The sequence below is a fragment of the Xenopus tropicalis genome, chromosome 3 (genome assembly GCF_000004195.4).
Source record: "Xenopus tropicalis strain Nigerian chromosome 3, UCB_Xtro_10.0, whole genome shotgun sequence".
Taxonomy (NCBI): Eukaryota; Metazoa; Chordata; class Amphibia; order Anura; family Pipidae; genus Xenopus; species Xenopus tropicalis.
The window spans coordinates 10,892,793-10,907,805 of NC_030679.2; the positions used below are offsets into that span (position 1 = coordinate 10,892,793).

General features: G+C 43.4%; 2 protein-coding genes across 3 annotated transcripts in view; both read right to left on the reverse strand.

Annotated features, from left to right (window-relative positions):
- ovch1 (ovochymase 1) overlaps positions 1-860 on the reverse strand; it is a 36,803-nt gene extending 35,943 nt beyond the window's left edge. The window contains exon 1 of the mRNA XM_031898662.1: positions 771-860. Coding sequence (XP_031754522.1) covers positions 771-816 — 46 coding nt within the window. The 5' untranslated portion in view covers positions 817-860. The remainder of the gene's footprint in view (positions 1-770) is intronic.
- A 2,666-nt stretch (positions 861-3,526) lies between these two features.
- The window catches only part of tmtc1 (transmembrane and tetratricopeptide repeat containing 1), a 38,742-nt gene continuing 27,255 nt past the window's right edge, over positions 3,527-15,013 (reverse strand). For both annotated transcript variants that reach the window (XM_031898663.1, XM_002942252.5), the window contains 9 exons: positions 14,773-14,916; positions 13,882-13,990; positions 13,195-13,297; positions 11,715-11,850; positions 10,883-11,027; positions 10,437-10,574; positions 9,167-9,289; positions 7,901-7,978; positions 3,527-7,210 (listed from right to left, as the gene is read on the reverse strand). In XM_031898663.1, coding sequence (XP_031754523.1) covers positions 7,061-7,210; positions 7,901-7,978; positions 9,167-9,289; positions 10,437-10,574; positions 10,883-11,027; positions 11,715-11,850; positions 13,195-13,297; positions 13,882-13,990; positions 14,773-14,916 — 1,126 coding nt within the window. In that variant the 3' untranslated portion in view covers positions 3,527-7,060. The remainder of the gene's footprint in view (positions 7,211-7,900; positions 7,979-9,166; positions 9,290-10,436; positions 10,575-10,882; positions 11,028-11,714; positions 11,851-13,194; positions 13,298-13,881; positions 13,991-14,772; positions 14,917-15,013) is intronic.

A 15,013-nucleotide genomic window follows, 5' to 3' on the forward strand; every position in this document is an offset into this window, starting at 1 on the left:
AAAGTAGTAGTTACCCTTTAAATCCCCCCCATCCCATTTGAAAGCAGGAAAGAGGGAGGGATATAATTCAGAAACGGACGACCAATTGAAAAGTTGCTAAGAATAGGGCTATTAGAAAGGTAACACGATGGTGAACTTCCCCTTTAATACAGTCACATGAAGTTGTGTGTGCTATATGTTAGCTAAGCTGGCTTATCTCTTGCATAAGGGTGTTATATACATACACCAAACAGCAGAACTGTATATTAGGTGAATTTATCTTTTAAACAGGAATTATATTCCCCCGCACTTCAGTTGCTGACATGGATTTCTACTACTTTAGTTCAAGAGTCAGAACCAGAGAAAAGAAAGATGAATAATGATTTCAGCTGCCATTATATTTATAATAAACCCATGTGGAAGCAACACCTGTAAGGCAGGTATAGGGGGCGCATTACCCATGTATGGGATAGGTATAAAGGCCTTATGCACACAGCAGGGCATTTAGATATTCAGATCACACAGCTTGTAGGGCTCCATTGCACAGGCCATTTCAGGCAAGACCAAACGACTATCTAGCAAGCGGATCAGATGCCCTTTAACCAGGGATAGGGCAGGGATCCCTTCTAATCATGATTTCTCTTTATAATGGGCAGCGGGAACGCATTAAAGTTGCAGGCTGGGGGTTTCATATGCTTAAGGGGTAAAAGGTGGGAACCTTCCCGAAAAGGCAATCTTAACATACAGATAAAGGTAAAGTCTAATATGATACAAGTCTACTGTCATCTCACCCCATAGCAGAAGTGTTGGAGAGAGCTTCAGTTCCCACAAGCCCATTCTGACTGTCTTGGCCCATAGAAACCATATTACTTCCAGAGGCTCTTATAGACTCTGGGCTTGGTCCCAGATTGGTATCAGGTGCTACATGTGCTCACAGATCACTGCTGGCCATGAATCCTATGCGTGGGATTTCCCAGAGGCCTCAGAGGGATAAGTGCTGCACCCAGAACTCCCTACAGGCTACACGGCGCATCAGTGCCCCTTATTAAAGTGGACTTTTGGGGGATTTCATGTGTGTCCAGTTTGAGAGGTGGGTGGGGGCTGCCCCTAGACCCACATTGACCCCGAACCAGAACATGGACTCACCATGCTGTTTGTGTGCTGTAGCTGTAAGTACAGGTATGGGATCCCTTATCCGGAAACCCATTATCCAGAAAGTTCTGAATTATGGAAAGACCATCTCCCATAGACTGCATTGTAAGCAAATAATTCTAATTTGTAAAAATGATTTGCTTTTTCTCTGTAATTATAAAACAGTACCTGTACTTGATCCCAACTGAGATATAATTACCCCTTATTGGGGCAGAACAGCCCTATTGGGTTTATTTAATGGTTAAATGATTCCCTTTTCTCTGTAATAATAAAGCAGTACCTGTACTTGATCCCAACTAAGATATAATTACCCCTTATTGGGGCAGAACAGCCCTATTGGGTTTATTTAATGGTTAAATGATTCCCTTTTCTCTGTAATAATAAAACAGTACCTGTACTTGATCCCAACTAAGATATAATTACCCCTTATTGGGGGCAGAACAGCCCTATTGGGTTTATTTAATGGTTAAATGATTCCCTTTCTCTGTAATAATAAAACAGTACCTGTACTTGATCCCAACTAAGATATAATTACCCCTTATTGGGGGCAGAACAGCCCTATTGGGTTTATTTAATGGTTAAATGATTCCCTTTTCTCTGTAATAATAAAACAGTACCTGTACTTGATCCCAACTAAGATATAATTACCCCTTATTGGGGGCAGAACAGCCCTATTGGGTTTATTTAATATTTAAATGATTTTTAGCAGACTTAAGTTATGGAGATCCAAATTACGGAAAGATCCCTTATCCGGAAAACCCCAGGTCCAGAGCATTATGGATAACAAGTCCTATACCTGTACCATGCACATGTATGTAGCTGACTATACTTTGTGTTATCCCTTGGCGCAACAATATCTGCCACGTGTGGCTTGTCCCATAGAGAACAATGAAACCTATTTTTAGTTTGCTGCAGTTTGTTAGCTATGAGGTATCAGTGCAGCCTAAACTTAAGGGGCTGAAATACCCCACTTGCACGGTTATGCCCCTAAGCCCCAGTTATGCAATAACTCCAGCTATGATCCACCCATGCCCTCTGCTACTGGGCCCTGACTGCAGTAGCCCCTGTACCCCTCTGTTCCAGGGACACTTGCACAGCATCCTTTACATTACCGTCTGCCTTGTTCCATTGTATGATGGCCAACAGAGCTGGCGGGATATGTTTTGGGGTTTAATGTTGTAGTTGACCCTTTCACTGTCAGTTGATAGTTTCAGGAGTGAGGTTGCACATTGTGGATCCCCATTGGAACAGAATGGAAGCGGGGAAAGAGATTCTACAGCAATGGCACTTGGGGACCTATGGCAGGTAAGTGGTTAAAGGGTTTGTCAGTGTTGAATGGCTACATTTATATATTATACATTAATATAGGACAATATGGGCCTCAGTGTTTATTCATTGCCCCTGTAGGTACCCAGAATTCTGCAGAGACTGCATGATATATGCATGAACACTAGAGGGTGCTGTTCTATTTATGTGTATTTTGGTTCACAATCTCATATCAAATGCAGGGGTGCTACCACAACAATCATTAATGGGGTACTGCCACAGGGGGTCATACAGCTTGCACAATTTCCAGCCCACCACCACCAATGCACACCGGCAGCTAATTCTATGGGTGGAGGGTACCCAGTGGGTGCATGAACACTATGTACTGAGCTAATCAAGTAGAAGAGGGGTTGCACAAGGGGGTAAAAACTCAGTAAGCCTTATCAGAAAGGTCTATGTAAATACAGCCATAAGCACTTACAGTAATGCTGCACTGAGTCCTCTATCAAAAGAAACACAGGATTTCTTGTCTCTTTTTTTGTAAACATGATGTTCCAGTGTCTGACTTCCTCTCTCAGAAACAGCCTTAATTCCCGGGGCCAGAGTCTGCGCAGTTCTCTCCTCTCCCCCCTCCCACCAGAATGCTAAGAACTCCCTCCCCCTCCCTTAGGAATGTGTGATCTCAGCTATAACTGCAGGCAGGGAGCTACTTAAAATGGCAGCTGCTATCTTAAGCAAACGGAGAGGAAGCGTTGGGCAATGCTGGGAGTAACTGATGGGCTGACTGGGCCAGTGGGACACTGGGAACAAACCTGATGAGCCCCCCCAACTCAGACCTGCTCCCCCCTGACCTTCTCTCTATCCCGGCTGCAATGGGAAAGTACAATGTACTTATGGGGGGGTGGATGGTGGGTTGTGGCATCAGCATGTACAAGACCTCACAACTAGGGTGGGGGGTCCCTGAGGTGGCAGCAGTCTGACGCTGGTTGATGTTACTGCTGATTTTTTGTAAATGGACTGATCTGTTTCAAGGTCCTTAGCCGTGTATGAGGGGGGGGAGGGGATGATCAAAAGCCAATGAGAATGCTGAAATTCAATAAGATGGGAAAGTAAAACAATAAACACCATGTTCTGTGCCTCGGGCTCTTTAATAGAACAAACAGCATGACATTCACTTATTAACACCATATATTCCCCCGCAGCAGCAACACAAACCCTTCTCCCAGAATCCTTTGTTTTCCCAGAGATCCAATGGCAAAACAATTAATTTCTACGTCCTACGCCAAGCCAGCTGCCCCAAACCCGCAATGGTTTCCATGTTGTGGGTTCTTCTATGCAAGCCAATGTCTTTCTGTTGGAGATCAGCCAACAGCTCATGTCTACAAGCCAGAACTGCACAGCAAACGCCCTGTGATAATGGCAAGATGGCTGACGTAGTGGTGGAATGAGGATTCTCGTTGGAGAATCCTCAAGCATCTGTAAAAAGTTTTTGATAGGTTTACTTTCCCTTTAAACTCCATCACATAAAGTTCTTTAAGGGTACCTAGGTAAAATATTGCCCTCCCCCTATGTATAAAAGTACTTTTATATTTACAAAAATATGTTTTTTATGTATTAAATAATCTTAAACTGTGAGAACTTCCCTAGGGAAGGTGGTACTCATGGGCCTATCTACTTATTTGTTGTAGGTGGAACCTCCTTAGGAAAGGTGGTACTCATGGGCCTATCTACTTATTTGTTGTAGGTGGAAATCTCCTTAGGGAAGGTGGTACTCATGGGCCTATCTACTTATTTGTTGTCGGTGGAAGTCTCCTTAGGGAAGGTGGTACTCATGGGCCTATCTACTTATTTGTTGTAGGTGGAAATCTCCTTAGGGAAGGTGGTACTCATGGGCCTATCTACTTATTTGTTGTAGGTGGAAATCTCCTTAGTGAAGGTGGTACTCATGGGCCTATCTACTTAGTCTCTGTAGGTGGAAATCTCCTTAGGAAAGGAGGTACTCATGGGCCTATCTACTTATTTGTTGTAGGTGGAAGTCTCCTTAGGGAAGGTGGTACTCATGGGCCTATCTACTTATTTGTTGTAGGTGGAACCTCCTTAGGAAAGGTGGCGCACAAGGGCCTATCTACTTAGTCGCTGTAGCAGGTAACCCCCTTAGGGAAGGTGGTACTCATGGGCCTATCTACTTATTTGTTGTAGGTGGGAACCTCCTTAGGGAAGGTGGTACTCATAGGCCTATCTACTTTCTTCTAGTCATGGGATACTAACTCCGTATCACTTTTTCCTTCCAGGCTATTTTTCCACCCAGCCTCCACTTCTCTAAAGAACAGAAAGTAACAGAACAGTCATAATCTCTGGCTTAAAAACGTCTTAAACGGCTTAAAACCTCTCCCAATACAAATGAATAAATATAAACATTCCCAAATTCCCAGTGCCACCACCCTCCCCTCCAATGAATCACCGGGCTATGGAATTTATGCAGGAGAAGCAAATGGGGGCCTGTATGCCGTCGGGCTATAGGGTTACAGGGCTGTCAATCGCACAAGCCTGTTCAAACACCATGATCAAGAGCAGATGTCTGAGCGTATACATTATCCAGCCCCGGCAAAGAGCCGACATGGAAAGTGACCATCACGCTGAGTTGCACGCCAACTGTGTGTACACACCCTATCTTTCCAATGAGATGGAAGATTTTCTTACCCGCATTATGAGTAAACCCTTAGGGCAGGAATGGTGGAATCCCCCTTCTCCAGACCACCCATAGGAGGTTCTGAGGGTCACAAAAAAGATATAGCTGGGGTGCGGGATTATTACAGATGGATCCACTGGTTGACAGGACCTTCTTCTTCTATATAAATATAAAATAGGCTTTGCCCACTTAGTCAGTTAGTTGGTGCAAGGCAACACTGGTATATGGCTTTCCTAAACAGGTATTATACACACCAACAGCCCCCACGGTAGCCTATGGCACGTGCCGGAGCAGAGGGTATAATCAGGCCGGGACTGTGGGTTCTAGCAAGGGCCTATTTTGAATCCCAGTCCAGAACAGGGTATAATATATTTATCATAAGAGACATTTGATGAACAGAATTATGTCATAGGCTCAATACAGGCAATTCTGATAATGTCATGGGTGCTCAACTACTAACACCCACCCTGGGATAGCAGGTATAATAGGGCAATACGGCAACATTATATGGGCTCACCTAGTACCGAGTAGGCAGCTGGCACATATGTTATATATGGATGGATGAAGGAGGTTGGAGAAGGACCATCTTGCTCCACCTGGAACAGAAACCCCAATTAACCTCCAACAGAACTCCATATATATTATGTGCCAGACACCTATTAGGTGCTGGGTGAACCAATAAAATGTTGCCATATGTCCCTAATATACCTGATATCCCACAGACACTGGACCTTTCTGGGGGTGCCGGTAGTTGAGCACCCATGACATTATCAGAATTGCCTAGTATTATCATTCTGAGATGTATATTCATTGTAATAATATGATATAGGAGACCTTCCCCTAGTAGAGGAAGCAGTCTAATTAGACTATCACTTGGTTGTCTGGTCTAAATAATAGGAGTCATCCTTAATTTAGAAAAGAAATGGTCAAGCTCACTGGGTCAAGCTCACTGGGTCAAGCTCACTGGAGCCAGCACAGAATGGATCCCTGTAGATATGCATAATCCGAGTCAGGAAGGACAGTCATGTCCGTATATATTTAGCCTATGTCTTTTTTTTTTATAAAACTCTCTCAATATTTACATTATAATTTTATACTATATGTTTATATTACATTTGTGCACGTTGCCCATACCAAAGGGCCAATCATTGGTTCTTGATATGCATGAAAATATATCAATGATTTAGGGAATCTCTGAATTCAGCATTTGGGTGCAAGATATGGATATGGCCAGATCCTTAGGATCCCATGGATGATATACAAACCCTACTCATGTGACTAAACTGTGCTTGATACCTGACTGCAACAATTTTTGGTTTCCAAACACTATCATTGGTAGGTTTGTCTAGATATGTCCAGAACTCAAGGGAACAATATTATTTCTGCTGCAAGGTTCTTCCATTTTGGCCAAACATTCTTTGGTGGAAGAAGATGTTGAGATGGGAATCACTAAACATTAAGCAGCTCATTGTACAGATAACATAGATTTGATATGTTTTGTCATCATTATTTTATCCTTCTCTCTTTTTTTGTTTTAGATCTCCTGTACATACCCCTACAGTCCTAGTTTGGTATTGTTCACTCAACATGACTTTTTGGTTGGTCATCATTCAGTGTTGATAGGTCCTGTGTAGCACCTCCATATACATTTCGATAAAAGGTCAGCCCAGCTCTCACCATATTTCTACAGAGATCCACCAAGTTCCTTTCTCAAGATCTCCACCTGGTTTCTCCAAAGTTCTCTACAGGTTATTCCTGTGCCTCCCACCTTTCACCAGATGCACAACATGATGCTTCTATGTTTCCTTAGATGTCTACTAAGGTCATTCAAACGCCTTCTTCTAGAAGTTCATCCAGGGTTCTCCAGATAATCTTCTTTCTGCCCTTCAAGATTTCTCAACCACTTTTGTTTGCTCTGACTTTAGGCTTTTTGGTTCTGCTGATTTCCTCTGTCTAGGATGTTAGAGTAGCTTTCTACTTATCCTTTATTTGATCTTTTGCCTTCGTTCCTTGCAATCTATTTTCTATCCGCTGTAGCTTGGCCAGGTTTTCTTTAAGTAACTTGCTGTCGGGGTCCAGAACAGCTGCCTTCTGATAAAAGGCTCGGGCAGATGTGTAGTCACCCTACGAAAAAGAGCAACATTTATAGGGTGTACTGTGGCCCTGCTCATTACAGACCCTGTTTTTGTGTTATTCCTATTGTTGCAAATACAATTTATATACACCTACTCCTTCTGAGCCGGCGGTTCTCAACCTGTGGGTCGGGACCCCTTTGGGGGTTGAACAACCCTTTCACAGGGGTCGCCTAAGACCATAGGAAAACACATATTTCCAATGGGCTTAGGAATAATTTTATGGTTGGGGGTCACCAAAACATGAGGAACTGTATTAAAGGATCGGGGCATTAGGGAGGTTGGGAACCACTGTTTTGAGCCATTAAAAGGCAACTGAGATGTTCCTGACAATTCCACACTTTGCTTTGGCTAGTTTTGTTCCTTATTAGACCATTAGGCCCTTCTAGAAAAGAATTACAACACAACAGAAGCTAATAAGGAGGTTTGTCATCATTCAATCTAAGTTACTGGTGGTTCATCTCCATTAGACAAAGATGGAGGCTACCATAGGGCACATCACATTTGTTCTTGGCGTATTTCTACATAAATATGGCTGCCATGTTGACCAAGATGAAGCCAAATTAGATCAGGTATTAAGTAGTGAAATTTCAGAAAGACCTAACTATTATGTTTAGAGAGTACACAATGTAAGGTGACCACTCTAAATCCTAGAACCAATACTCCTGCGGTTCCTTCTTACCTGCATGTGTCTAATTCCTCCCATATTCATCCAGGCCTGAGCTTGGGTAGGATTAAGTTCGGCCACTCGCTCGTAACTCTGAAGAGAAATACAAGAAATGTCACAATTATTTACAATTACAGCGTAATTCAGTCGCCAAATGCTCATCCTCAAAATGTTCTAGGTTACATACATTGTACCAATTAGGGATGCACCGAATCCTGGATTAAAAACGAACATTTTGCGACTTTTTCGTATTTTTTGCGATTTTTTTCGTCACCGTCGTGACTTTTTCGTAGCCGTTATGATGTGCGCGAATTGTCGCGACTTTTTCATAGCCATTATGACTTTCGAGAATTGTCGCGACTTTTTCATAGCCATTATGACTTTTGTGAATTGTTGCGACTTTTTCATAGCCATTATGACTTTCGTGAATTGTTGCGACTTTTTCATAGCCATTATGACTTTCGAGAATTGTCTCAACTTTTTCATAGCCATTATGACTTTCGAGAATTGTCGCGACTTTTTCATAGCCATTATGACTTTCGAGAATTGTCGCGACTTTTTCATAGCCATTATGACTTTCGTGAATTGTCGCGACTTTTTCATAGCCATTATGACTTTCGTGAATTGTCGCGACTTTTTCATAGCCATTATGACTTTTGTGAATTGTTGCGACTTTTGCATAGCCATTACGACTTTCGAGAATTGTCGCGACTTTTTCATAGCCATTATGACTTTCGTGAATTGTCGCGACTTTTTCATAGCCATTATGACTTTTGTGAATTGTCGCGACTTTTTCATAGCCATTATGACTTTCCTGAATTGTCGCGACTTTTTCATAGCCATTATGACTTTCCTGAATTGTCGCGACTTTTTCATAGCCATTATGACTTTTGTGAATTGTTGCGACTTTTGCATAGCCATTATGACTTTTGTGAATTGTTGCGACTTTTGCATAGCCATTATGACTTTTGTGAATTGTCGCGACTTTTTCATAGCCATTATGACTTTCCTGAATTGTCGCGACTTTTTCATAGCCATTATGACTTTTGTGAATTGTTGCGACTTTTTCATAGCCATTATGACTTTCCTGAATTGTCGCGACTTTTTCATAGCCATTATGACTTTTGTGAATTGTTGCGACTTTTGCATAGCCATTATGACTTTTGTGAATTGTCGCGACTTTTTCGTATTGAGCGCTCGAAAAGTTCGCGACAAAAGTCGCAAAATACCGATCTAATGTTATTAGTTATTCCCTAAAGCGGGTTGTGATACCCCTGGTACCTGGAAGGCTTCCTCTAGATGGTTGAGTTCTCTTAGTTGGTTGCCCCTTGTAAAATGAAGCTCGGATAACAGTTTTGCGTCATTTGATTTCATCTGCAGAGCAAAGTCAATCAGTTCTAGGGCCTGAGGACAAACAGAAGAGGTTATAGTAGGAGGTTATAGAGATGAGCTATGCTTTCACAGATGGCAAAAACACAGAGATGTCAATGGGACTGGTTAGTTAAGCAATGTAAAATAATTGTTAATAATATATTATTGTAGATAACAAGTTGTCTAATTCCAGGCAGTGTCATTCTGTGGCTACTAAAGCAAATAAAGTGCTGTCTTGTATAAAAAGGGCATTGACTCAAGGGATGAAACATAATTTTGCCTCTTTATAGGTCCCTGGTAAGGCCTCACCTTGAGTATGGGGGCAGTTTTGGGCTCCAGTCCTTAAGAAGGATATTAATGAGCTGGAGAGAGTGCAGAGACTGCAACTAAACTGGTAAAGGGGATGGAAGGGTTAAACTATGAGGTTAGACTGTCAGGGTTGGGGTTGTTTTCTCTGGAAAAGAGGCGCTTGCGAGGGGACATGATTACTCTGTACAAGTACATTAGAGGGGATTATAGGCAGATGGGGGGGGTTCTTTTTCCCCATAAAAACAATCAGCGCACCAGAGGCCCCCCCTTTAGATTAGAGGAAAGGAGCTTCCATTTGAAGCAGCGTAGGGGGTTCCTCACGGGGAGGGCAGTGAGGTTGGGGAATGCCCTTCCTAGTGATGCTGTAATGGCAGATTCTGTTAGTGCCTATAAGAGGGGCCTGGATGAGTTCTTGATCAATCAGAATATCCAAGGCTATTGTGATACTAATATCTAGGTTAATGTGTATGATGGGTTCACATGGAAGGGTTGAACTTGGTAAACTGGACTGGTCTTTTTTCAACCCAACTTAACTATGTAACCGTGTAACAATATATGTTGCAAGGTACTGGAGAGAGTCACAAATGCGGTTGGCAGACTAGCAGGCACAAGTGCGGTTGGCAGAGTAGTAGGCACAAGTGCGGTTGGCAGACTAGTAGGCACAAGTGCGGTTGGCAGAGTAGTAGGCACAAGTGTGGTTGGCAGAGTAGTAGGCACAAGTGCGGTTGGCAGAGTAGTAGGCACAAGTGCGGTTGGCAGAGTAGTAGGCACAAGTGCGGTTGGCAGAGTAGTAGGCACAAGTGCGGTTGGCAGAGTAGTAGGCACAAGTGCGGTTGGCAGACTAGTAGGCACAAGGATTGGAGATGCCCACCTTTACGTAGTCTTCTCTCTTACTGTAAATGGCTGACAAAAGCCGGAAGCATTCAGTACAGTCCGGAACCTCAGCTGCAATCCCATAGGCCAAAGCTTCAGCCTCGTGGATTTGACCCAACACAGCCAACACCTGGGCCTGTATTAAAGGGGAAACAAAAAGAGGCAAAAGCATTTTTAGAAAGGACTAGGTGAACTTATCAAAGCCACATAGACATACTATGTATCGCTAAGTAGGATAACACCATACAGTGCCATACCCAGGTCCTGACTGGCATTAATCAAAATCCTGCCACTTACTAAAAAGGGTGGGGTTTAGCCCACAAGCAGAGGGGAGAACTAGACCCCCAATCGGTTTTACTGTTTTACTTACTATAAAAATGTGTTTCCCTTCAGCAGCCCACTGCTAACTATCATACTGTATCTAGGAGCATACTGCATGCTTACCAGTGATAGGCGTATCTGTATATTCCTAGGATGAAGTCCCACAGCCTCCTGATAGAGGCGCCTGGCCTCCTCGTGTTGTCCCGTATTATAAAGTAGCGCTCCAAGGGGTGAGATAACATCAGCCTCACGGGAGATCTGCAGTGCCCTGAACATTATAAAGATACAAGAGTTCATAAGGCATCATGAACCCCCTACTGTAAAGTATAAGGATATTAGCAGTCACTGAGGGGTTCTTTGCCCATATAAAGGCACAAGGCTGCAGGCTGAGTTATACAGGGAACTCTGAGTATCACTCATGTATTATAAGGGATAATGTACCCCCTACTGTAAATGATAAGGATATTAGCAGTCACTGAGGGGTTCTGTGCCCATATAAAGGCACAAGGCTGCAGGCTGAGTTATACAGGGAACTCTGAGTATCACTCATGTATTGTAAGGGATAATGTACCCCCTACTGTAAATGATAAGGATATTAGCAGTCACTGAGGGGTTCTGTGCCCATATAAAGGCACAAGGCTGCAGGCTGAGTTATACAGGGAACTCTGAGTATCACTCATGTATTATAAGGGATAATGTACCCCCTACTGTAAATGATAAGGATATTAGCAGTCACTGAGGGGTTCTGTGCCCCCCATATAAAGGCACAAGGCTGCAGGCTGAGTTATACAGGGAACTCTGAGTATCACTCATGTATTGTAAGGGATAATGTACCCCCTACTGTAAATGATAAGGATATTAGCAGTCACTGAGGGGTTCTGTGCCCATATAAAGGCACAAGGCTGCAGGCTGAGTTATACAGGGAACACTGAGTATCACTCATGTATTCTCTTACTTTCTGTACCACTTCTCAGCCTCCTTGTTCTGGCCAAGTGAACGGTAGAGACGCCCCAAGTTCAGCATGGCCACGTGGTGGTCAGGTCGAAGGTGCAGGGCATGAAGGTAATGAGACTCAGCTTTTTGCGACTTTTCTAAAAGAAACACAACATTCCATGCAATATGGTCAATAATAGGTTGAAGAAAACCATCACAACTAATCAGTGGTTCAGGTACTATGGGCTTGGCCACACAGGAGAACGGCCATTTGCTCTTCTAGATACACCTAAAAGCCCAGCTTGATGATCAGTCAATGGGAGCCTCGGGGTGACTATGTATTTTATTTACCTAGATATTTTTGGAACTATTGCTGAATAAGTGATACACTAATATTTTCCTATAACTGCACCAATTTCATGAGTTAAGGGGGACCCTGACCAAAGGAAGGACCTTCAAGGGGGGCTTGAACTTAAAAACTATTGTAATAGATGGTCTCCTGCAATATGATGATCAGTCAATGGGAGCCTCGGGGTGACTACGTATTTTATTTACCTAGATATTTTTGCTATTGCTGAATGAGTGATACACTAATATTTTCCTATATTTGTACCAATTTCATGAGCTAAGGGTGGACCTTCAAGAGGGGCTTGAACTTAACAACTGTTGCAATAGATGGTCTTCTGCAATATGACGACATTTTCTTTGCCTTCCTCTGGATCCACCAGAAGTTCAGCAGGTTTCACTTGGACAAAAGGTTGAACCTTATGAGCCAACACCTGACTACTAACAGAAATATGGGTTTGGACTAACCTACAGACAAGACATAAACGATTAATTGTAGATATATACTGCAATGTTGGAGCTTCAAGAGGTAGACATTGTTCCTTAAAAACACATGTAGGGATGGAATTCCAAATGTAACGAGCAGTAAAAGAGAGTGGTTTGAGACAGGAGATGATAATGAAGGTAGAGGTGGCCATCTTGGCGCCACGGCCAGGTACCATATTGCTTTACAGAAATACAAACAGCTGGCTGGGTGCATCACAGATATATTGCATTACAGATAAGGAAATGCCCTAACAGGGACAAATGGTGTTAAATTCCCATCATACACTGGGATTTAGCCCTTCATCTCAACCATTTTGAAAGAAAATAGAAGTCCCCTCCTGAACCACAAATAGAAAATGCTTGAAATAGTAATTACGTTTACATGGCGATGGGGGATTTTCTGGGAATTTCTGTGAATGAGAAGATGCTACAGAAGCGTTATTATTGTTACAAGTACCAAAATCTTAGTTGGCAGATACTAATGGGGTTGGAACCTGAGCCTATTTGAGTTTTCCCATAAGGAAACCCCATTTGGCTGAATTACTCACTGATATTATGTTTAACTTCTACACTCTGTAGGCTGGGCGCCCACCATCTTTTTTCACACACAGTTTGACCATCGTCCACCTGAGATTTGGCCATACATGTGGACCTGATAATACAGAACTTACCCATATCCACCAAGAATACTCCATAGTTGTTATGTAAGTCGGAGTTCTCAGGGCAGCTTTTGATTCCAGTCTGATACACATCATCCGCTTCTTCATACCTTTTCTAGTGAGTAGATAGGAGAAAAAAACTGAGAAACTGGCTAGGCCATCTAAATTGGACTGTCCTGCTCCAGAGTACCATCACCTGTCTGGTGGCCCCAGAACCTAGTGGTCCCCAACCAATGACATGCCCCATCAGTCCTTTATTATTTCCACCACTGGATAATATAACACCTATAATATTAAACACAATCTACATCAGATGGTTGTGAGAATCAGTCCTGAATGTCATGTTCCCTGGTGGACAGTCTAATGCTGAGAACAATGTAGTGGAAAAGACATCAATACCAGTCATTTGTTGATAAAGATAGTTTTAAATAAATGGCTGCAAGAAAATTTAGAAGAAAGGTGACCCAAAGGCATATGTTCAACTCAACAGTTTGTTATTGGCTGCTTAGTGTTTCCACTTAAGGCCCATAATACATAATTGACCATACAGCCATCTCAAATAAGGAGTTGGAGAGCCTACAACTGGTAAGGAATATGGGAGATCTTGTATTGTGGAGAATATTCCTTCTACTGGGAACATGGTTGAGGGACGTATCTTCTCTGCAAAAGCCTTATGCCCAATCTGTACCAGAAACTTACTTGATCAGCAAGCAAAGACCCAAGGCTGGAATAAGCATCTCCAAAGTATGAGCCATAATGTAGAGACTCCCTAAGCAGCAGTTCCGCTTCATCATCCTGGCCTTTATTCCTGCAATGAGGCAGGAGTGAGGTCAAAGTTGACTTCTCTATGGTATGAGTTTTATGGAAGTAATGTACTTCTATGAAACAGTAGGAAGGGGGCCTACAGTTGGACACAATGTGACTCAGTTTAGGGCCCATGTGCTGAAATAGTGTAAGGGCCCAAAAGTCACCAACCCATCTTCTGCCTTCTGTAGGTGGGAAAGCACCATGTGCCTCATCTGTGAATTCCTGGTTGGTGAGAGCTTAGCAGGGGTCAAAATTGCTGGAATACACATTGATCAGAGGCAGGGTCGGACTGAGGTGGGACACCAGGAAAAATCCTGGTGGGCCCCAGCTCTGGTGGGCCCCGGCGGCCCAGACCCGACCCTTGCGGCACTCCCCCTGCCTGACCGCTCCTCCCCTGAAGGACGTTGGATGGGGGGCCCTGCGAGGGGGCTTAGGGGGGCCCCTCGTGGGGGGGAGGCTATGGGCGTGGGCCATATAGGCGGGCTATGGGCGTGGGCCCCGGTGGGCCCTTCACCCCCCAGTCTGAACCTAATCAGAGGCTTCTGCTTTTGCAAGCTGGCCAATGCAAGACTAGTCACCACCCAATCACTGTTTGTTCCATCTGTATTACTTGTGTGGACCCTACCCTACCAATCTCTTAATCTGTCTTGAGCGAGTACAAAATTCTAGGGTTCAGAGGAATGACAATGGAGCATATGAGAGTAGACAATGGGGGTTGATTTCCTAAGATTCAAATAATTTGACAATGGCAAATGAGTCTCCGAGTGTACATTCCAAACTCACCGCAGAAGGTTGCCCAAGTTGAAGAGGGCCCTGCTGTGCTGTGGGCTGATCATCAGGGCCCTACGGTAGTATTCCTCAGCCTCAGTGGTATTAGCTGTCAAGGTACCGAGGTTGTTCAGAGCACTGGAGTGTTTGGGGTACAGCCTATTTGTAACAAAATCAAAATTTAGCTTGGAGGGAAAGGAAGAACACAATGAGAGCATATATAAGTCAAAGGGTTGGAAGGAGATCACTATAGAAA